The sequence below is a fragment of the Anomaloglossus baeobatrachus genome, chromosome 1 (assembly GCF_048569485.1).
Source record: "Anomaloglossus baeobatrachus isolate aAnoBae1 chromosome 1, aAnoBae1.hap1, whole genome shotgun sequence".
Classification (NCBI taxonomy): domain Eukaryota; kingdom Metazoa; phylum Chordata; class Amphibia; order Anura; family Aromobatidae; genus Anomaloglossus; species Anomaloglossus baeobatrachus.
In genome coordinates this window covers 323,245,474-323,270,068 of record NC_134353.1, presented here as the reverse complement: position 1 = coordinate 323,270,068, position 24,595 = coordinate 323,245,474, and the positions used below count along the sequence as shown (strand labels likewise).

Genomic DNA, 24,595 nt, shown 5'->3' with positions numbered 1-24,595 from the left:
CACAGGCAGATTACAGTATAAGCAATGTGCCGTACGGGTTAGCAGAAAGGAAGTACAATACTGTATCCACAAATGCAAATTGATAGACATGCTATATATACAGTGCCTTGCGAAAGTATTCGGCTCCCTTGAATTTTTCAACCTTTTCCCATATTTCAGGCTTCAAACATAAAGATAAAAATTTTAATGTTATGGTGAAGAACCAACAACAAGAGGGACATAATCGTGAAGTTGAACGAAATTTATTGCTTATTTTAAACTTTTTTGTAAAAAAGAATAAACTGAAAATTGGGGCGTGCAATATTATTCATCCCCTTTACTTTCACTTCAGCAAACTCACTCCAGAAGTTCATTGAGGATCTCTGAACGATCCAATGTTGTCCTAAATGACTGATGATGATAAATATAATCCACCTGTATGTAATCAAGTCTCTGTATAAATGCACCTGCTCTGTCATAGTCTCAGTGTTCTGTTTAAACCCCTTAACGACCGCGGGCAGTAATATTTACGTCCTAGCGGTCATAATGTTACTGCCCGTGGTCTGCTGCCAGCAGCATGCCGCGATCGGTGCACATCTCAGCTGATTTTCACAGCTGAGATGTGTGCCTGCTAGGCACAAGCAGAATCGTTATCTGCTCGTGCCGTTAAATGGTGCTGTCAATATGTGACAGCGCCATTATAACGACATCGGCGGTAAAGTTTTACTTACCGCCCGATACCGGAATTTACGTGACTTGTTCACGTGACGTCCGGTGGTTGTCATGGTAGCACAGGGTCATGTGATGATGACTCTACTATACATGACTTGCTTTCAGTTTCACTCGGCCCGGAGCCGAGTGAAGGAGAAAGTGAGCGTATCTGCTGTTTACAGCTGTGTAGCTGTGATCAGCAGATAGGGAAGAACGATCGGATTGTTGATCCATATAGCCCCCTAGGGGGACTAGTAGAATAAAAAAAAGTAAAAAAAAGTTTTAAAAATTTTTCAAAAAAACCTAAGTTCAAATCACCCCCCTTTCGCCCCATTGAAAATTAAAGGGTTAAAAAAAAATGTATACACACATTTGGTATTGCCGCGTTCAGAAACGCCCGAGCTATCAAAATATGAAATCAATTAATTTGATCAGTAAACGGCGTAGCGGCAAAAAAATTCCAAATGCCAAAATGAGGGTTTTTTTGTTGCCACAATGTTTGCGCAAAATGCAATAACAGGCGATCAAAATGTATCATCTGTGCAAAAATGGTACAGTTAAAAACGTCAGCTCGAGACGCAAAAAATAAGCCATCACTGAGCCATACTGAAAAATGAGAACGCTCCGGGTCACAGAATATGGCGTAAAACGTGCACCACTTTTTTCAGACAAACTTCCGATTTTTTTTTTTAACCCCTTGTATAAAAGTAAACCTATACATGTTTGGTGTCTACGGACTCGCACTGACCTGAGGCATCACACCGACACATCAGTTCCTTTCTTGCCTTTTCATTGGGGGACATAGATAGTGGGTATTATGATGTCTCCAGGGAGGCGTGACACTAGATTTTCAAAAGTGTTAGCTCTTTCCCCCACAGCATATACCCTAGCTAGGCAGGAAACTAGCTCAGTTTTTTTTTAGTGTCAGCAGGGAGGCTGACATGTCTGGACTGAGCTCCACCAGAGGTGCCTCAGGCCAGCTTATTTTGTTTTTATTTTTACTTTTTATTTTCTTTTTCTTATTAAATCTATTTTTGATAGGGGCAATACCAGGGTGCCTTGCCACCCCCGTTTCCCCCGTGTACGGGCAGAGGAAACCTGGCGTGCACAAGCAGTCAGTCTTCCCTCGCGCCCAAGTGGTCGGGTTTGCGTACCCCCTCCAGGCTCCCTGGAAGCACCTCACACCAAGGTAGCTCCAGAGGGCTAGCAGAGCCGAGGACCTGCTTCAGCCTTGAGCCGAAGATGCGTCCCTGAGATCCCCGCATCCATCACCGACGCGTCTTCAGATGGAGCCAGGAGCAGGTAGGGAGACGAATCATCTGTCCCCTGCATCCAAACCGCCGCCTGAAAAGGCGCCGGTGGGGCAATGCAGGCCATGAACCTGGGGAGCATCATTAATTTAGCCCCCGGCTTCGGCCTGCATCCTAGCAACGCCCCCTCTCACTGCTCTGGAAGCCGCTCCCTCACTCAGGAGCAGCTCCTTTCCGATTGGTCTCAGGGCTGGGACTAAGTGTGACGGCCAATCAGCCTCTGGGGGCCGTCTCTCTCCTCCAGGCTGCCAGGAATGCTGGACGCCATTTTCCACGTGGGGAGCAGACTTGGCTCTGCACTTCTGCAGCACTATATACCGCTCTGCTCAGCGGTATATCGCTGTCTATCTAGCGGTGTGTGCCTGCTGGCTAGCGGTGTATATCAGCGGTATATGCTGGCTCTGCCTGCAGGTATATGCCGGCTGTTTGACAGTATATGCAATTTTGCGACGGTATATACCGGCTCTGCATTGCAGTCACTTTATAATACTGCTAGTAGCTCCTCACTCATATAACTCTATAGGGCTGTAGGACTCTATTGCTGACATGCGTAACCGCAAGGGTGATAAAGCTTCCCAGGCGTCCTCTATGGACCTGTTCTTTGCCTGTACCACCTGTGGACGCTCGTTTTCTAACGAAGCTATCCACTATGCCGGGGCTGCGATGCCCCTTCTACCGTGTCACATCAGACCCTGTTGCCGGACCAGGATGCCGTGCAGTCTCTGGATTCTGCTCCGGCCACCGGCCAGGCAGCTCCCCCGTCTGAGACTTAATGCCTGCATGGGCTCTTATAATGTCTAAAAGGTTAGATGACCTTGCCTCTCAGATATCCCAGCCGTCCTCAGGCTCCCACAGCCTTCCCCTGGCTTAGCTCCCTCAGAGGAGCCCGCCTGCTTCGTCTGGTCTCTCTTCCCCAGAATGTAAAAAGGCTGTTTCCAAAAGGCGCCATTGCGACCTCTACGCCTCTTCAGACTCGGACGATGGTCAGTCTGATCCGGGCTCTGTGACTTTTAGTAGTCACGATTCCCATGACTCTGACTCTGATTCAGATGTCGTTTCTCAGTCTAGGCATATAGAAGATACACTGATTTCGGCTGTCAATCACTCTCTGTCGATCTCTGATCAGCCTCCTGACCCGACTTCTCAGTCGGCAATCAAGCGGGCCAAGAAGCCTCCTAAATCCTTTGCTCAGGATCCGGTTTTTCGGCAAATTATATCTAAACGGTGGGATCACCCTGATAGAAGGTTTAATAAAAAACCCTTCTCTTCATTCGCTTATCCCTTTCCCTCTGAAATGGTAAGCCCTGGTCAGTACCCCCCGTTGTGGATCCGCCAGTATCCAGACTGGCTAAACACACGGTCATGTCTGTTTCAGACAACGCGTCTCTCAAGACTCGTCCGACCGCGCAGTTGATGCTGCGGTGAAATCTATTTTCCAGGCTTCGGGCTCCTCTCTTCGCCCCCTGTTTGCCTTAACATGGCGAGAGCTATGGGGGTGGGGAGCAAAAACCTACGCAGGATGCTTCGCTCTTGTAATATTCCCCCTGCGCTTTTGAGATCCTTGATTTCTTCTGTCTAGCCTCTAATTATTTTCTTCACGGCTCCCTAGATGCAGCTAGTTTGTCAGCCCTATCGGCGGCCAATGCTGTCTTTGCCCGCAGAGTCCTTTTGGCTAAAAAAATGGAATGCGGACAGTGCCTCCAAGAAATCCCTGTCCACACTCCCCTTCCATGGCCTGCGTCTGTTTGGAGAATCCCTGGAGCGGCCTGTATCCAGGAATTTTAAAAAAATCTCCTTGGCGCAGGCAGTCCTTTCGGCCTGCCCCCCAAAAACCATCAGCCCAAGGATCGTCCCAATGCTCAGATCGAGGATCCGGTCCCTCAAGGGTCTCTTCTTGGCGTTCCCACTCCAAGCAACCTAAACCCAAAGGACCTCGCTCTGTACAGGCCCCCTCAGCATGACGCCAGGTATCCCTCAGATCCAACCCCTGTTGGAGGGCGGCTTCTGCTTTTTCGGGATATCTGGCTAGACCACACTTGCGATGCTTGGGTTCGAGAAATCGTCACCTCAGGTTACAAGATCGATTTCCATTCCCTGCCGGCCAACAGGTTTCTGTGTTCTCGTCTTCCAAAGTCCAAAACGCAAAGCCAGGCCTTATTTCAGGCCATAGCCTCTTTACAGAAAGCAAATGTTATCATTCCAGTGCCCCTGGAACAGTGCGGCAAAGGTTTCTATTCAAACCTTTTTGTCGTTCCCAAAAAAGATGGCTCTGTCCGCCCTATCTTGGACCTCAAATGGCTGAACAAATTCGTACGGATTCGAACTTTCCGAATGGAATCATTAAGCGCAGTGCTAGCCGCCATGGAACCTGGAGAATTCCTAGCTTCCATAGACGTTCAAGATGCTTATTTACACATTTCCATATGTGTCTCTCATCAACGGTTCCTTCGCTTTGCCGTAGGACACCGTCATTTCCAATTAAGGGGCCTCCCCTTTGGGCTGGCCACTGCGCCTTGGGTCTTCACAAAGGTCATGGCGGCCGTCATGTCCATTTTACACCCCAGAGGCATCCTGGTCGTTCCCTATTTGGGCGACCTTCTTATCAAAGGGAGCTCTCTTCTAGTTTGCTCAGAAAGCGTGCAGATTTGCCTAGACACGCTGTCAAGGCTAGGGTGGCTTATCAACTTCAACAAGTCATCCCTCAACAGCGCATCACCTTTTTAGGTATGCTGATAGACACGGCTCAGTCCCGGGTTTTTCTTCCAGAGGACGAGGTCTTCCCTGATCCGGGCCGCCCAATCCCTCCGCTCTCGCCGTCACACATCCCTTCGGAATGGAATGAGAGTGTTAGGCAAGATGGTGACGGTCATAGAAGCCGTGTCCTATGCCCAATTCCATCTGCGCCCTCTACAACTGGATCTTCGCTCCTCCTGGGACAAGAATCCAGCTTCCCTAGACCGGTCAGTTCGCCTATCTCGGTCTGCGCTCGGTTAACTCGTCTGGTGGACTCAAGTCTCATCCCTATCTCAAGGGAAGTCCTTCCGCCCGGTCTACTGGCAAGTAGTCACGACGGATGCCAGCCTGATAGGCTGTGGGGGCGATGTTTCTCCACCACACTGTTCACGGACGCTGGTCTCCGTCCGAGCGCTCCCTGCACATCAACGTTCTAGAGATCAGAGCCATATTTCTGGCCCTTCAGAATTTTCAACCCTTACTATTGGGCCTCACTGTTCGGATCCAGTCAGACAATGCCACGGCCGTGGCTTACATCAACCGCCAGGGAGGAACTCGCAGCAAGGCAGCGATGAAGGAAGTATCCAGGATTCTTCTTTGGGCAGAGAAGCACATCCCCATTATTTCAGCTGTCCATATCCCAGGGGTAGACAACTGGGCCGCAGACTTTCTCAGCAGGCAAGGTCTAGCGGCAGGGGAATGATCCCTCCACGACGAAGTGTTCCATCAGATCACTCTTCGTTGGGGACTTCCGGATGTGGACCTCATGGCGTCTCGAATGAATGCCAAAATACATCCCTTCATATCCCGGTCGAGAGACCCGCTAGCGATCGGCTCCGTCGCCCTAGTCTTTCCGTGGGCGCAGTTCTGCCTACCCTACATCTTCCCTCCGTTTCCTCTCATTCCAAGACTAATCAAGAAAATCAAAGTGGAGGGAATCCCGGTGATCCTCGTTGCCCTGGACTGGCCCAGGAGAGCCTGGTACCCAGAGCTTCTCCAACTGCTCGGCGACACTCCCTGCCGTCTTCCCGACCGCCCGGATCTTCTGTCGCAAGGTCCAATATTCCACCAGAATACAGCACAGCTGCATTTGACGGCGTGGCGCTTGAATCCTTGATTCTAGCCAAATCAGGTCTTTCTCCTAAGGTGGTTCATACCATGCTTAATGCTCGGAAGCCCTCCTCCGCCAGTATCTACCACAGGACCTGGAAGACCTATCTTTCCTGGTGTGACCGTCATAATCGGTCGCCCCTTACCTTTTCAATCCCTAATGTTCTTGCCTTTCTGCAAGACAGTCTGGACTCGGGACTAGCTCTCAGTACCCTTAAAGGACAAGTTTCTGCCTTGTCAGTATTTTTCCAGAAGTGGCTGGCTTCTCGCCCTCAGGTCCGTACCTTTCTTCAAGGGGTGGCGCATTTGGCCCCTCCTTATCGCCACCCCTTAGATCCCTGGGATCTGAATCTGGTTCTCGGAGCTCTTCAGCTTCCTCCCTTCAAACCTCTGAGAGAAATCTCTCTTCAACGACTGTCCTGGAAGGTTGCCTTTTTAGTCGCCATTACCTCTATCAGGCGAGTGTCCGAACTAGCGGCTCTTTCCTGTAGTTCACCTTACCTGATTTTCCATCACGATAAGGTGGTCCTTCGGCCTTCCCTCGCCTTTCTTCCGAAGGTTGTATCTTCTTTCCACTTAAACGAGGACATTGTGTTGCCGTCATTCTGCCCGCTCCCGGTCCACTCTTTTGAAAAAGCCCTTCACACTCTAGATCTCGTGAGGGCTCTGCGGATCTACATCTCCAGAACAGCGCCGTTGCGCAAGTCCGATGCCCTCTTCGTCCTCTCACAAGGACACAAAAAGGGCAATCCGGCTTCTAAATCCACGATTTCTCAATGGATTAGGACTGCCATCTGTGAGGCATACATAGCACGAGGTTCTGTTCCCCCTCAATCTGTGCGGGCCCACTGTACGCGAGCAGTGGGTGCTTCCTGGGCTATCCGCCATCAGGCTTCGGCGGCCCAACTTTGCAAGGCCGCTACCTGGTCCAGTGTGCACACGTTTACAAAATTCTACAGAGTGCATACGCATGCCTCCGCAGATGCTGCTCTTGCAAGACAAGTCCTTCAGGCGGCAGTGGCCCATTTATAAGTGGCCACTGCTCGTTTTGTTTTTTTTTGTTTTTGTTTTTTTTTACAGTGTTTTGATATGTGTTCACTGCAGTTGCAGTTGTTAGTCAGCTCTTAGTCTGATGTTATACACTGTTAATAGTTCAGTTCCCACCCAGGGACTGCTTTGGGACGTCCCACTGTCTGTGTCCCCCAATGAAAAGGCGAGAAAGGAAATTACATTTTTGTGTACTCACCGTAAAATGTCTTCCTTGGAGCCTTTCATTGGGTGACACAGCTCCCACCCTTGTGGCTTTAGTTTCCTTCTCCTACTGCTTTTACACCAAGCTGAGCTAGTTTCCTGCCTAGCTAGGGTATATGCTGTGGGGAAAGGAGCTAACACTTTTGCAAATCTAGTGTCACGCCTCCCTGGAGACATCATAATACCCACTATCTGTGTCCCCCCAATGAAAGGCTCCAAGGAAGACATATTTTACGGTGAAGGTACCGTGGAGAAGATAAAAAGGCATGAAAGTTTGCCGACACAATACACCTTATGGAGATGACTGTTTGTACATGGTAACATACATGGAAGGCTGCACAAGTAGATAAAGTGACACAGAGCAATACAATATCAGTAAATAGTAAGCACAAAAACATACCCAGTACAGCCTAATTACCAGGGAATCAAAACATAAAGTGCCAGCAGTGCAGAGGACAGAGGTCTGGAGACCCCCCCAGGAAGGGTATCTACTTGTGCAGCCTTCCATGTATGTTACCATGTACAAACAGTCATCTCCATAAGGTGTATTGTATCGGCAAACTTTCATGCCTTTTTATCTTCTCCACGGTACCTTTTTGTATTTAAACTATTGAACTACTTTAATAAATATACTTAATATTTTGCATATGATCCACTTTGTCCTCCTGTTTTTGAATTGATTCATGTGGTTTGCACCCATTTCCACGGTTTACCTTGGATGTTTTTTTCCGTGGTTCCTCTTTCTCTTTACTTGAGATTATGCTTTTGCCTTGATGGATCTCTATTGTATTTTATATTTTACGGTGAGTACACAAAAATGTAATTTTTACCACATAGTGAACACACTGAATAAAATATCTCAAAAACAATAGTGCTATCGCACTTTTTTTGCAATTTTTCTGCATTTGGAATTTTTTTGCCGTTTTCCAGTACACTATATGGTAAAACTTTTATGGTTTCATTTAAAAGTACAGCTCCTTCCGCAAACAATGAGCCCTCACATGACCATATTGACTGAAAAATAAAAAAGTTACGTCTCTCCGAAGAAGAATGGCGAAAAAAAACAAAGCGAAAAATCGTCCGGTCGTGAAGGGGTTAAAGCACAGAGCATTATGAAGAACAAGGAACACAACCGGCAGGTCCGTGCTACTCTTGTGGAGACGTTTAAAGCCAGATTTGTTACAAAAAGATTTCCACAACTTTAAAGATCCCAAGGAGCACTGTGCAAGCGATCATATTGAAATGGAAGAAGTATCATACCACTGCAAATCTACCAAGACCCGGACATCCCTCAAAAATTTCATCTCAAACAAGGAGAAGACTGATCAGAGATACAGCCAAAGAGGCCCGTGATCACTAAGGATAACCTACAGAGATCTACAGCTGAGGTGGGAGAGTCTGTCCATAGGACAACAATCAGTCGTACACTGCACAAATCTGGCCTTTATGGAAGAGTGGCAAGGAGAAAGACATTTCTCAAACATATCCATAAAAAGTGTTGTTTAAAGTTTGCCTCAAGCCACCTGGGAGACACACCAAACATGTGGAAGAAGGTGCTCTGGTCAGATGAAACCAAAATCGAACTATTTGGGCACAATGCCAAATGATATGTTTGGCGTAAGAGCAACACAGCTCATCACTCTGAACACACCATCCCTACTGTCAAACATGGTGGTGGCAGCATCATGGTTTGGTCCTGCTTTTCTTCAGCAGGGACAGGGAAGATGGTTAAAATTGATGGGAAGATGGATGGAGCCAAATACAGGACCATTCTTGAAGAAAACCTATTGGAGTCTGCAAAAGACCCGAGACTGGGACGGAGATTTGTCTTTCAACAACACAATGATCCAAAACATAAAACAAACTCTACAATGGAATGGTTCACAAATAAACGTATCCAGGTGTTAGAATGGCCAAGTCAAAGTCCAGACCTAAATCCAATCGAGAATCTGTGGAAAGAGCTGAAAACTGCTGTTCACAAACTCTCCATCCAACCTCACTCAGCTCCAGCTATTTACAAAGGAAGAATGGGCAAGAATTTCAGTCTCTCGATGTGCAAAACTGATAGACGAATACCCCAAGTGACTTGCAGCTGTAATCACAGCAAAAGGTGGCACTACAAAGTATTAACTTAAAGGGGACAAATAATATTGCATGCCCCACTTTTCAGTTTATTTTTTATAAAAGTATAAAATAAGCAATAAATATCATTCAACTTCACAATTGTGTCCCACTTGTTGTTTCTTCACCATAAAATTAAAATTTTTTATCTTTGTTTGAAGCCTGAAATGTGGGAAAAGGTTGAACAATTCAAAGGGGCCGAATACTTTCGCAAGACACTGTATGTACTTTACTGTTCAATGGTATACAGTACATATGTACATAGTTACCTCCAGAGTGGGTCATAGCGTCATGAAAGGACGGAACTGTCAGTGTGCACGGTGAGTATTTGCTCTTATTGCAAAGCATTGCTCTTAAACCAAGTTGCAAATTTTTTAAAAGCTTTGCTTGTCTTGCAAAACGCTCTCAAACCAACTTACTCTTAATCCAAGGTTCCACTGTACTGTTATTTTTGGTCAAAACGCCTAATTAGTTCACCCCTAATGGGATGACTGTAAAGGGTTCTTTACACGCTGCGACATCGCTAGCTATCTCGTTAGCGATGTAACACGCCAGATCGCACATACGATTTGCTGAGATCGCACATGTGACCGGCGCTAAAAAATTACCTATCTGCGATCTCGGCAAATCGTATCTGCGATTTGGCGTATCACATCGCTAACAAGATCGCTAGCGATGTCGCAGCGTGTAAAGCACCTTTATCTCCTCTTTGGTGAGGCATGTGATGTTAGATGGGCTGATGTATACATTACAAAAGATGCACTGAGACTGCTGTATGTACATTAGATAGGATACATGGAGATTACTGCATATACATTAGATATGATACACTGAGACTCCTGAATATACATTACATGGGATACACCGAGACTGCTGTATATACAGTACATGATATGGGTAAACGAGACTTGGCCCTAACACTGCAGCCCACTGGGAATACTCCCTAGGGCCAGACAAAATGTTATCAGTCCACGGGCCTCAATTTACCAACCTTATAATTAAATGGATCCATTTTTAAACTGAAGTCACCCAAAATTATGTTTTGAACACAATGATTTTTTTTTTTTTTCTTTTGAAAAACTAGGATGTTCATTTTGGATCTTTTTAGTATATGCTTTATTATTAACCAGTAACAGTAGTAAAATATAGTGGTCTGATTAGAGTATAGTGCAAAAATCTGTGTAACCTGATATATATCAGGACAAATATTTGCCCCTTACACAATGCACTACTCATAAACTCGTGTCTGCCGTATGGATGAGATACTGATGAGCACTCTGTGGAGCCCACTTTACTTCACTTTGCCTTCTTGGTTTCCGACTCCTGTTTAAGAGTAATTCACTTTTGGAAGTTATTATATTACTGTTATCCCTATGCTATTGTGATTCATGTGAGGACTTTCTCTTTTGTCATTCCAAATTGTTTCATTGTTTTGCTTTGTAGAACAGATGTGATCATCTACGTAGTGGAGCGCTCCCCTAATGGCACCTCGCGAAGAGTATCCGCTACCATTTTAAACAACCACTTTGAGCAAAACAACATCAAAGCGAATTTGCAGCAACTTGGAGTCACTTTAACCATTGCTCGAACCGAGATGTCCCCAGCACAGATCAAACAGCTTCTTCAGAATCCACCCACTGGTAAGAACTCTTTACATAGCAAGGTCAATAATTCTTGATGTTTTTCTATGTCACTTCTGATAAGGAGTTCGGGCTTTCAGTTAGAGCTCGTTCAGAGATTTTTCACAAATTGCATACGTATTTTTCACTTGTAGATCTCCTAATATTACCTATTCTGGCCTGTGGAGCTGTTCACATGTCTGGGACTGAGTGCAGACATGTCCAGTTTTGATCTGAAACGTGTGTGCTGTCTGTTTTTTGTGTTGTTTGTTTTTTTTTTAGGTTCGTCTTTTAGGAGACTCTTATGAAAATGTCTCATACACGCACAAAATATATATAAATATTACTTTTACATCTGATTCTTGGTTTCAACGCTGACTATAAAATACACAACTCAACTGGGTATTGTTATATTAACCCGTTTTTAAGCTTGACCGTGTGTCTGTACAGTCTGCCATGTCTGCACATTGCACAGGCCAGCCGTCCTTATTTGGCAAACATACATTTCAGAACAGTTTTCCATCTAATAAATGGGATGCTAGCGCTCTAATTGATTTTTATTTATTTTAAGGTGTGGAGTCAGTCATTTGGGACCAAGCAAAAATTGATAACCCTGAACCAGATAGGTGAGTTTTTGTTTTTTTTTTTTGTTTTTTTTAAATTCCATTATTTACCAGTAAACCAATGTATTTGGCAGTTTATCCAGATTTTATGTGAACTTTTACATGTAATTCCAGAGTCACTCTAGAGATTGCTTATACAGTTGTTTACGTCTTTACCAGGATTATTTGACAGACCCTCAGTCATTTCTTGCCTCAGCTCCTGCTCTTACTGGACCTATGACTGTGGTCACACATGGCAAATTAGTTGTGGAGTTTGTATGTAGAATTCACAGCTAAAGCACAATACGCTCAATGTGAATTGGTTTTCTTTTAAAAATAAAATACAATGCACATTTGAGGACATTCTCCATAGTTTCAAATCCAAGATAGGACTCATTTTTGTCTTTTAAAGTTGGGTTCTGAATGCGATCCCCAACCCATGGTATAACGTTTGGACCGCCGGGGGTCAGACCTCTGTGGCCTCTAGCCACTTCGAGGGCTTTTAAGATTCTTTAGAATTAATTGGAGTTTGATGTGCACTACCGCTGTATTCATTCTAATGCCAGTGCCGAAGATCAGCCAAATCGAGAATGAAGGAATGGTAGTGTTCATAATCAACCAATGCAAAATTAAAAAAAAAACACACTGTACTGCACAACTTTCACTTCTTTTTTTTTTTTTTTTTTAGCTGCTGTTCTTGTCTCTTAAACATGTGTACTGTCTCTGCAAAAAAAACCAAAACATTTTAACTGTTTTCGGTTTCTACTCACCGCTTCATTGGGAGCCGAGCGATGCCAGTGACATCACATTTATTTCTTTGCCAGCTTGTGTGCCCCCGCAGGAGGTATCCTGTACCTGCCCTATTGCTTGTAGGACCAGATGACAGTTACGTTCCATTTCGCTCTCCATTAACTGCTCTGTAACTTGGCATCTGAGCTCCAATAGTGTAGGCTCTGCGCAGCTTATGAGATATAATGAAGTAAAAATTGGTACCAGGCATTAAATTGTGTACACATCATCTGGACCAGGGATCTATATTCCGATTATAGACTGGACCACTGCTCATAGGAGACCTCTGTGGAGAAACAACCTTGGTGCTCACGGCTCCTAGGCTATATCAGCAGCTCCTTCTCCAATTTTTGGATTAGTAAATTCTACACCAACTTTCATATCTACAAGCAGGGTTACATTGGATAACATGTAGTCTTTTTATCTATTTTTTCCCAGATTGATCCCTGTCGCTATGGTTGGCTTCAAGGAACTTCTTAGAAGATTAAAAGTTCAAGATCAAATGACAAAGCAGCACCAGTCCAGGCTAGATGTAAGTTTTAAGAACAAGAGAACCTTGAGTCAGTATCAAATATGAACACATTTTTATTAAAGTTTCTAGGCATACAAAAATTATTAACCTATTCCTATCCTGAGTTCCCCCGGGGGGGGGACATTTCAAAAATTCCATTACGCTCCTTTGTCGTGCCACTGCCTTGTTTATCAATCATATGTGAATAAATTGATTTCCTGTTGATTTATTTTACAAAATTCATTCATATTGCAAAATTCTGTTTTTGACGGTTTTTCCCAATTATAATAGGATTTCAATGGGCAGAACCGGAAATTTTATTGGATAGGAAAAGGTTAAATATTTGAAACTGGGACCGCGGACAAACTGGGTAACTTGCTGCACAGCCGCCCGCCCCGCACGCACAGAGAGGCAGCCAGCAGGCTGCCCGCCCACCCTGCGTGCAAGCGGCCGGGTACCTGTGCTTGTGTGCGGGTGCCTGTGCACCTGCCGCCCGCACACAGCACCCGGCTGCCGCCCGCACACAGCACCCGGCTGCCGCCCGCACACAGCACCCGGCTGCCGCCCGCACACAGCACCCGGCTGCCGCCCGCACACAGCACCCGGCTGCCGCCCGCACACAGCACCCGGCTGCCGCCCGCACACAGCACCCGGCTGCCGCCCGCACACAGCACCCGGCTGCCGCCCGCACACAGCACCCGGCTGCCGCCCGCACACGGGCACCCGGCTGCCGCCCGCACACGGGCACCCGGCTGCCGCCCGCACACGGGCACCCGGCTGCCGCCCGCACCCGGCTGCCGCCCGCACACGGGCACCCGGCTGCCGCCCGCACACGGGCACCCGGCTGCCGCCCGCACACGGGCACCCGGCTGCCGCCCGCACACGGGCACCCGGCTGCCGCCCGCACACGGGCACCCGGCTGCCGCCCGCACACGGGCACCCGGCTGCCGCCCGCACACGGGCACCCGGCTGCCGCCCGCACACAAGCACGGGTACCCGGCTACCACCGCACCCGCACACAAGCACGGGTACCCGGCTACCACCGCACCCGCACACAAGCACGGGTACCCGGCTGCCACCGCACGCAAGCACAGGTACCCGGCCGCCCGATCGCCGCACAGACAGGATACCCAGGTACTGCTATATTCGGATTATAAGACGCACCCCCCATTTTTTTCCCAAATTTTTGGGAGGAAAAGTGCGTCTTATAAAGCGAAAAATACGGTACTTGGTTATCCCATCACACATATAGAAGGATTTTCATCCACTTTTATATAATGTCCACTAGATGGTGATATATGCACATCTCCCAATGCACAGTCAACAATGCATGTACTGTATATCATTCGTGTCTCTATCCTTCCTTCCATAACCAGTGTCTCTATCTCCACCAATTTACACAGACAATTCAATCAAGTAGAATAGTAGACAGATAGTAGAAGGTCCCTTGATAAAGCGAGTTGCGAAACACGCGTCGCGGAGTAGTCCTCACTTGCCATGGGTATATATTAACCTTCTTTTGTCTGACTACTTGATTGGACAGATTCAATTATTTTGGTATGAATAAATGATAGTTTGCAGTGTTTCTTCAAGCATTTGGAAGCACAGGCTATTGACTATTTTTGCACAAATGTTCCATTAGAAGATAAGTGTTTATGTTTATACTTGAATGCTGGGAACATTTAGAAGTACTTAATATGAAAAATTATTTGTATATAAATATAGTAACTGTTCAGACTGATTACATACTGGGATAATTTTTCTATACATGTACAATATGTGAAAAGTAATTAATTATTTTTTCCGTGGATCACTCAGATAAGCATTCTGTTGACTGGGATCATATTTTGATGATGATAATTTAATAACTTTTGTATGTCTAGAAACTTTGATACAAATGTGTTCATATTTGCTACTGACTCAAGGTTCTCTTGTTCTTCGTTTACGTATGGAGTCTTAAGGTGTCAGAGATTGGTCATTATGGGTTTCTGGAACTTTCTTGCTGTGCTAGTTGTAAGTTTTAGTTCGGAGTTTCCTCTTTCAAGAATTTGTCGATGAGTTTGTAATCTAACTGTGTTAAATTTATAATTCTAGATTATATCCGAAGACATAAGCGAGTTACAGAAAAATCAGGCAACCACAATGGCAAAAATTGCACAGTACAAGCGGAAATTAATGGAACTGTCCCATAGAGTCCTTCAGGTACAAATGTGCTCTCTGTAGGGAGTAGTATGATATTGTATTTTTATTTAATTTTTTTGGCTTTTGGTAGGTCTTAATATATTGTGAACATCTATATTACTAGGGGCATGTGTGACTGGGTATGCGACACAGCAAGCAGGGACACCAGGCCGATGAACAATCCAACAAGTTTTATTGAGGCACGGAGCATAGAACATCTAATATCAATATTGTTCTTTAGCGTCCACAATAAGTTCTCAAAGTTCCAAGGGCGCCACCCGGCAATCCTACGCCAGAGAACATATAGAAGTAATCCTATGAAGTCAATGGATCCAACAGATGAGGGACACAACCCAATCCCACGTGACAGCCCATTTCCAATGTCTAATAGTCCAAACACGGGCACCAGGACCTGGCCACAGCAACAGATCCTAGACCTTCACCAGACACAGCCTCAACCAACTAACAAAACGTGGCTCATTCTTCCACCTTTCCTTAGATCCGCCCCCTGGTTGGGCAGAAGTGCTCACACCCACCCCTTTAACATTTTCTACTTTTAGCTCCTAATATAAAAAAGTTTCCAGAACACAGTCTCCAGGGATTGTGTATTAGGGAAGCCCCCTGCAGAGGAGAACATTATACATGCAACCCCCCACCAGTTCAAGTACAATAGATGCTGCTGGAGGCCTGATTACATTTTGGTGCAGGCTGGGGGGACACACTGTTCCAGCACTTTCATTCAGTACCAACAAACAGTATGTCCTCATAGATGGTCATTTTATTGTTCGTGTTCATGCTTTTAAAGACAAACTCCACTATCCCCACTTATTGAGTCTGATTTGACACAATCTGCATCTAATTAATCAAAGTGGCAACATTTTTGGCTTTGGTCCTGGTTGGCTTTGCCAAAGTGGTCAGCGCATTGGAGTGGCATTGCCCACCCAACAATTCTTCAAAAGTCATGCCTCGTTAGTGGCTCAATTTACTCTAGAAATGTACTTCAGGTCCTGACTGGAGTAACATTTCTGATGAGGCACATGGAGGTGCACGCCAATTATAAGATGCAGCTATTTAATTTAGTGCACCTTAGGCTGCTTCGTCTTTATTAAGGCCGGCATGTACAATGCCACTTTTAATGAATCACACCCTATGTATGTAGCAATGAGATTATATTTTATTTTTCTTGCTGCTGTTTTATTTTCTTCTTTTCTTTGTCGCTCCATTGGGAGACCCAGACAATTGGGTGTATAGCTATTGCCTCCGGAGGCCACACAAAGTATTACACTCAAAAGTGTAAGGCCCCTCCCCTTCTGGCTATACACCCCCAGTGGGATCACTGGCTCATCAGTTTTCATGCTTTGTGCAAGGAGGTCAGACATCCACACATAGCTCCACTGTTTAGTCAGCAGCAGCTGCTGACTATGTCGGATGGAAGAAAAGAGGGCCCATACTAGGGCCCCCAGCATGCTCCCTTCTCACCCCACTTTATGTCGGAGGTGTTTGTTAAGGTTGAGGTACCCATTGCGGGTACGGAGGCTGGAGCCCACATGCTGATTCCTTCCCCATCCCTGTTACAGGGCTCTGGGCGAAGTGGGATTTTAACGGTCTCCAGGCACTGAGACCGTGCTCCATCTGCAGCCCCTGGAGAAGACGCTGGATATGGAGCGGAGTACATCAGGGACATGGCCCTGCTTCCTCAAGGTACTCTGTGTCCCCGTGCATTTCGCACGCACACCGCAGCATTGCTGGGTGTGTTAGTGCGCCGGGGACATCAGCGCTGCTGCGCTTGTGCCATTGTCTCACTTCAGCTTAGCTGAGTGGGCAGACTTATGTAGAACGGTCGCGCCGGCCGCTGGGACTGCGACGCGGCTGGGACTTGTGGTGCGCCGGGGACTTCCGCGCTGGCCGCGCTTTTACGGCGGCCGCGCTTATAAATAGAGTCCCCGGCTTTTGCGGCCTAGTTCGTTCGTTAACGCCCACAGGCCTGCCAGTCAGGGTAGGGGCGTGACGCTGCACATCACGGCAGCCCGGAGAGCTGGAGTATGTTTTGCATACTCCACCCCTCTCACTGTGTGCACTGTGAAACCGGATTCCCGCACTTTCTCAAGCACGCCCACGGCTTCCTTCTCTAACACAGGACGCCGGCAGCCATTATTGTCAGTTCTTTCTATAGCGATAAAACAGACAAGTGTGGGAACACCCTGACAGGGATTCTGAGGTTCACACAATCGCTGTGAGCAGGCGTTAATCAGCACTTGTGGTGCTAACCCCACTAGTGCCGAAGTGCATTGAGATATATGCTTCTACGCTATGCATTGCACTGTTTTGGTCGTACTTTTGTATATATCCTCCTTATTGTGCGGAGGAGATTACAGCATACTGTCTGTGGAAAACAGAGGTGCAGAAGCACATGTTTTCCATGCAGCCGGTACAGCAGGTACGGCTATATGGCCGGCAGGTTACATACACCCCCATTGTATGCAACTCAGCCGTAGTCTCTGCTAATGATCCAGAGGCTGGGGATGAAGTCTGCAGTGTTTACTGACAGATTTTCTGAGACTATGGCTGTGATACTAGAAGCCTTGCAGTCCAGACAAGTCTCTCACACCATGAGCACTGTTGAATCATTGATCCATGGTCCCCCTCAGTGTGAACAATTACAGCTCCGGGGGGGTCACGTGCATCCCAGAGTCACGGCTCTGACACGGACGACAGTCCCAGACAGCCTAAGCGGGCTCGCTGAGCGGCCCTCAGTTTCATCGCACTGGTCAGGGTCCCGCAGGTGGACTCTCTGGGTGCTGAAGCGGAGATAGCTGCTCAGGAGTCTTATCCTGAGACCGCTCTCAATCTCGGTACACCTGATGGGGACGCCATAGTGTATTATCTTATAGCGTCCATCAATAGAATGTTGGTCATTTCTCCCTCAGCTCCTCCTGTGAAGGAGCCAGCTGTACGGCAGGAGAAATTCTATTTCAGGTATCCCAAGAGTAAATTAGGTATTTTTCTGGACCACTCTGCCTTCAGAGAGATAGTCCAAAAACACCACGCTTATCCAGATAAGCGCTTCTCCAAGCGGCTTAAGATACACGTTATCCCTGCCCCTGACGTGGTCAAGGGCTGGACCCAGTGTCCCAAGGGACATCCTCCACTCTCCAGGCTTGTGGCTAGATCCATAATTGCAGTGGAAGATGGGGTTCCACTTACAGATGCCGCTGACAGACAGATGGATCTCTGGTCGAAATCCACCTATGAGGCTGTAGGCGCGCCGTTGGCTCCAGCATTCGCAGCCATAGAGGCACTCCAAGCCATTTCAGCTTGTCTTACACAGATGGACACAGTCACACGTACATCTGTACCGCAGGTGGCATCCTTAACCTCTCAAATGTTTGCATTTGCGTCTTACGCGATTACGCCTGTCCTACACTCTACGAGCCGTACGACAGAGGCGTCCGCTCACTCCGTGTTTTTACGCAGACCCTGGTCGTTAAGTGAATGGAAGGCAGATTTTGCTTCCAAAAAAGTACTTAACCAGTTTGTTTTTTTCTGCGGAACGACTGTTTGGTGGGCGTTTGGATGAAATCATTAAACACTCCAAGGGTAAAGATTCATCCTTACCTCAGCCCAGACAAACAAACCCCAACAGAGCAGGGGTCCCCTCGTCCAAAAGGACTCAAAAAGATCAGAGGAGCTCAGATTCGTGGCGGGCTCAGTCACGCCCAAAACAGACAGTCTGAAAACCCGCTTCCAAGGCGGCTTCCTCAGGACTTGCAGCCTCCTCTCTTCGCATCCGCGCTCGGTAGCAGGCTCTCCCGCCTTGGCGATATTTAACTGCCATAGGTCAATGGCCGTTGGGGGAGAGACATTCTGTCTCACGGGTACAGGATAGAGTTTAGTTCGTCCTCCAACTCGATTCTTCAGAACTTCTCCACCTCCCGGCCGAGCCGTTGCGCTTCTGCAAACGATGGGCACTTTATAGGCAGAAGGAGTGGTGACTACGTTTCTCTTCAGGACCAAGGTCACGGTTTTTGCCCCAATTTATTTCGGGTGCCAAAAAAGGACGGGTCGTTCCGTCCCGTTCTGGATCTAAAACGGCTCAACAAGCTCGTGAGCACCAGGCGGTTCTGGATGGAATACTCCGCTCCGTCATCGCCTCAATGTCCCAAGGAGGTTTCCTAGCATCAATAGACAGGATGCTTATCTCCACGTGCCGATTGATCCAGAGCACCAGCGTTTCTGCGCTTCGTTATAGGAAACGAACACCTTCTGTTCGTAACTCTTCCTTCCTGCTGGCGACAGCCCCACGGGTCTTCGCCAAGTTCATGGCAGCAGTAGTGACAGTTCTGCACTCTCAAGGTCACTCTGTGATCCCGTATTTGGACGATTTCCTGGTCAAGGCACCCTCTTAGGGAACACTGCCCGTATGTTGCGCTGGAGACTCTCCAGAGTTTTGGGTGGATCATCAACTTTCAATGTCAGATCCGACCCTGACCCAATCGCTACCATATCTAGGCATGGAGTTTCATACTCTCTCAGCGATAGTGAAGCTTACGCTAAATCAACAGCGTTCACTACAGACAAGGCTACAATCTCTCCTTTAAGGACCAGTCGCACACATTGAGACGCCTCATGTACTTCCCAAGGTCCTTCCTACTCCCATCCTGGGTGGTAGTTACGACAGACGTGAGTCTATCAGGGTGGGGAGCAGTTTTTCTCCACCACAGGGCTCAAGGTACTTGGACTCAGAAATAATCCAACCTTCAGATCAATGTTCTGGAAAACAGAGCAGTGTATCTTGCTCGACTAGCCTTCCAGCAGTGGCTGGAAAGCAAGCAAATCCGAATTCAATCGGACAACTCCACAGCGGTGGCATACATTTACCACCAAGGAAGAACACGCAGCCGGCAAGCCTTCCAGGAAATCCGGCAGATTCTGACGTGGGTGGAAGGCACGGCATTCACCGTATCCTCAGTTCACATCCCAGGGGAAGACTGGGAAGCAGACTTCCTCAGTCGCCAGGGTATGGACGCAGGCGTATGGTCTCCTCAAGATCTGTCGCCGCTGACAGATGCCGGACGTCGACCTAATGGCGTCACGGCACAACAACATCGTCCCGGCTTCATGGCACGGTCTCACAATCTTCGATCTCTGGCGGCGAACGCCTTAGTTCAGCATTGGTCGCAGTTCTAGCTACCTTATGGGTCACGCCGCTGGCATTGTTGCCCAGAGTGCTGCGCAAGTTCAGGCCCGACTGCCGCCGCGCCATCCTCGTCGCTCCATTGGCCGAGGATGACGTGGTACTCGAATCGGTGGTACCTCACGGTGGGCCAACCGGAGGCACTACCAGACCGATCAGACTTGCTGTCTCAAGGGCCATTTTTCCATTTTTCCAGTTGAATTCTGCGACCCTCAACCTGACGGTGTGGCATTGAGTCCTGGAGCCTTGCGTCTTCAGGATTATCTCAGGACGTGGTTGCCACCATGGGACAGACTAGGATACCAACGTCCGCCAAGATTGACCACAGGATGTGGAAGATATTCTTATCTGGGTACTCGGCTCAAGGGGTTTCTCCCAAGCCGGTTCCATCGTCTATGTTTCCTTCCTTCCTGCAATCTAGGTTGGAAAATGGGTTGTCGCTCAGCTCCCTCTCGGGACAAGTCTCAGCGCTATCTGTATTTTTTCAGAAACGCCTAGCACGACTTCCGCAGGTACGCACGTTCCTGCAGGGAGTTTGTCTTCTCAGCACTCCGTACAAGCGGCCGTTAGAGCCCTGGGATCTGAACAAGGTTCTAATTGCTCTTAAGAAGCCGCCTTTCGAGCCTAGGAAAGATTTTCCCTTTCCCACCTTTCACGGGAAGTGGCCTCTCTAGTACGGTCACGGCTCTTAGGAGAAGTTTTCGAGCTAGTAACGCTCTCATACAAATCTTACTTCCTGGTCCTTTACCAGGACAAGGTAGTTCTGCGCCCGATTCCGGGATTTCTCCATAAGGTGGTATCCCACTCTCATCTCAATCAAGATATCACCTCACCTTCTTTGTGTCCTCATCCAGTCCACCAACTTCAGAAAGATTTGCAGCTGTTGGATCTGGTGAGAGCACTCAGGTTCTACACGGATGCACTCTTTGTCCTTGTCGCTGGTCGGCGTAAAGAGTCGCAAGCTTCCAGATCCACCCTGGCTCGGAGGATCGAGGAACCAATTCTTGAAGCCTACAGTTCTACTGGGCTTCCGGTTCCTTCAGGGCTGAAGGCCCATTCTACCAGAGCCGTGGGTGCGTCCTGGGCATTACGGCACCAGGCTACGGCTCAACAGGTGTGTCAGGCACCCACCTGGTCGAGTCTACTTACTTTTACCAGGCATTATCAGATGCATACCTACGCTTCGGCAGACGCCAGCCTAGGTAGATAAGTCATTCAGGCGGCGGTTGGCCACCTGTAGGAGAGGGCCGTTTGACGGCCCTATCATGAGGTATTCTTTTACCCACCCAGGGATTGCTTTTGGACATCCCAATTGTCTGGGTCTCCCAATGGAGCGACAAAGAAGAAGGGAATTTTGTTTACTTACCGTAAATTCCTTTTCTTCTAGCTCCAATTGGGAGACCCAGCACCCGCCCTGTTTTCTCGGGGTTTTTTTCGTTTTTTTCGGGTACACATGTTGTTAATGTGGAATGGTTTCAGTTCTCCGATGTTCCTTGGATTGAATTGGTCCTTAAACCTGTTATTGGCTTTCCTCCTTCTTGCTTTGGCACTAAAACTGATGAGCCAGTGATCCCACTGGGGGTGTATAGCCAGAAGGGGAGGGGCCTTACACTTTTGAGTGTAATACTTTGTGTGGCCTCCGGAGGCAATAGCTATACACCCAATTGTCTGGGTCTCCCAATTGGAGCTAGAAGAAAAGGAATTTACGGTAAGTAAACAAAATTCCCTTCTTTATCCACTTCATCTTTTATGACACAGAAGTCAATTCCACATTTACTGATTTCTTGTTGAAATAGTGATTGCATAGACTTACACAAGACTCTTATCAGGTTTTAATAAAGCAAGAAATTCAGCGCAAAGGTGGATTTGCCATCCAAGCTGAGGAGGAACAGCTCCGTGTCCAGCTAGATACGATCCAATCGGAACTTAATGCACCCACTCAGTTCAAGGTAATTCTAGTCATTCTGTTCATATATTTATTTATTTTTATTAGGAATCTGATGGACTGGAGAGGAAATCTGAGTTTTGTTGTGTGCTTTCCTCTCCGTATCAGGAGGCATTTATAGAATGACTTCGCTGTTGGTTTTACTTTGCAGGGTAGGCTTAATGAACTAATGTCCCAAATCAGAATGCAGAATCACTTTGGAGCAGTACGGTCAGAAGAAAAATACTACGTAGATGAAGATCTATTGAGGGAAATTAAGCAGGTAAGATTGTGATGTTTTATGCCATACTTGTTTAGACCTTCATCTAAAGTTTACATTTGAATTTTGAAGAACATTGTTAACCAACCGTGATCAGTGAAATGGCTAGCTTTTTACAAGTCATCAAATAGTCATCCTTCAAATAAGACCCTCATTCACACATCAGTGCTTCAAGTACTCCAAAAAAAATTGGTACAAATCAGTGTTCTGTCAGTGTCCGTTTTTACAATCTGTGTTTCTGCATTTGATTTTCACATATGGTAAACTAAAATGATTGCAACGCTCCTCCTATATATTGCTATACTGATCACGGACAGCACACTGATTGCACACTGATGCCGTCTTTGTGCTGTCCATGATTTTCTTGGACCCACAGACTTCTATGGGTGATTTTTAACAGTGACGCTTATAAAAAAAAATAAAATAAACGGAAATGTCTCTGCGTATAAAGCACAGATGACTGATTAAGGCCTAAAGCAGGCACTCATAATCTCTTGATTACAAATTTCTCAAAAAAAATTACTTGTAAAATCCTTTAGTTTTTAGATAATTTTGTATCCTTTTCATTTTGCGCTGCATCACTTAATTGCAAAGATGTTAACATATGTCTCTTCTGAAGCACAATATGTGACATCTCTGCTCGCAGACCAACTGGGCGTTTTGTTCAGTTCTATCTATGGGTATGTGCTTTCATTTGTCCTTCCCAGGCACTGCTAATCACAGCTCGGCAGCAGATCTAGCAGTCTCACATTCTGCCAAGCTGTGATTGGTAGTGTCTCAAGGAAGTCTGTAAAGCACCACACCCCCCCCAAGAAGACTGAAGATGGGCTGCAAAACTGAAATGTTTTGCTCCAAAATCAACTAATGTGCATATCTCACATATCTCTGCAGTGTAGTGACGCAGCACAAAACTGAAAAGAGCGATAGAATCGGGGGAGCTTAGGGAATTTTAGAGTATTTAACTTCATTTTTTTTGAGCAAGTGACAGGTTTACTTTGAAGCAGGATGGGAAATATATTGCTAGTGATATATTTTGTTCAAAAAAATGTAGGGCTATTTTCTATTCTTGTTTTAAGATTCTTTTATACAATGCTCACACAAAAAAGAAGGGAACACTTGTACATCACAGTATAATCCCAATTCAATCAAGTGTCAGAGACCATAATCTGTGCAGTTAGGAAGAATAAGTGATTGTGAATCTATTTTATCTGCTTTGGTACAAATTACATTTTCTGGCTGGGAGTAGGTTCACACGGAGGATATGTGACAGACCTGAAAGCCTGGAGATACCGTTGGGTGACTCTGAGTTGGGGAGGCACATCCATAGAGGTTTTGACAAAACTGCACTTGATAGCTAGTGGCCCTCTGACAGCTGTTAGGAATGAAATGGTTGAAGATATTCTCACACCTTAGACTGGTGCAGTTGGCCTAGGTCCCTCCTGGTGCTGGCCATTACTCAGCCTCATGTAGCCTGTGTGTTGACAGGTTTTTGATAGTAAAGGAATTAATGTCTTTGACTGACCTTCAAGTTCCTCACACCTGAATCCAATTGACAACCTCTAGAACATTATGTATCAGTGCATCCGACGCTCAGTAGTGCCACAAACTGTTCACGAGCTCACTGTTGCCATAATCCACATCTGGGAGATTTCCTTGGACACCAGACGTTATGAGAGCATACAGATGCTAAGTAATGCCACAGACTGTCCATGAGCCCATTGTTGCTGTGATCCACGTCTGAGTGGAGATTGCCTTGAACACCAGATGTATTATGAGGACATGCAGACGCTAAGTAGTGCCACAGACTGTCTAGGAGCTCACAGTTTTGATGATCCATGTCCGAAAGGAGATTTTCGTGGACACCAGACGTTGATGTGAGGGCATACAGACACTAAATAGTGCCACAGACTGTCCAGGAGCTCATTGTTGCTGTGATGAATGTCTGGGTGGAGATTGCCTTGGACACCAAACGTTGTTGTAAGGTCATGCAGGCACATGGGGCCCATACAGACTACTGAGTCACAAGCTGAGATGTAACAATGAAATTCATGCTAATTGGATCAACTTTTTTTACTTTGATATTCGGAATTAGGAATCCGGCCCCCAGTTTTGTGATGTAAGTGTTGCTACATTTTGTTATGAGCAGTGAATTTAAGAATATATATATCATACAGTTGCTACACCAATCTAGTAGCGTTTGGTTGGCTCATAATACACTTTCTTGGGTTCAGCAAGCCAGTAAAAGCTTCTCCCGTTACATCTTTGTGTGGCCTATTGTTA

The 24,595-nt window shown here is 46.7% G+C and overlaps 1 protein-coding gene across 3 annotated transcripts in view; it reads left to right on the top strand.

Annotated features, from left to right (window-relative positions):
- NUP54 (nucleoporin 54) overlaps window positions 1–24,595 on the top strand; it is a 101,499-nt gene that overhangs the window by 73,914 nt on the left and 2,990 nt on the right. For all 3 annotated transcript variants that reach the window (XM_075337480.1, XM_075337497.1, XM_075337488.1), the window contains 6 exons: window positions 10,659–10,855; window positions 11,406–11,460; window positions 12,664–12,757; window positions 14,831–14,938; window positions 21,941–22,060; window positions 22,208–22,318. In XM_075337480.1, coding sequence (XP_075193595.1) covers window positions 10,659–10,855; window positions 11,406–11,460; window positions 12,664–12,757; window positions 14,831–14,938; window positions 21,941–22,060; window positions 22,208–22,318 — 685 coding nt within the window. The remainder of the gene's footprint in view (window positions 1–10,658; window positions 10,856–11,405; window positions 11,461–12,663; window positions 12,758–14,830; window positions 14,939–21,940; window positions 22,061–22,207; window positions 22,319–24,595) is intronic.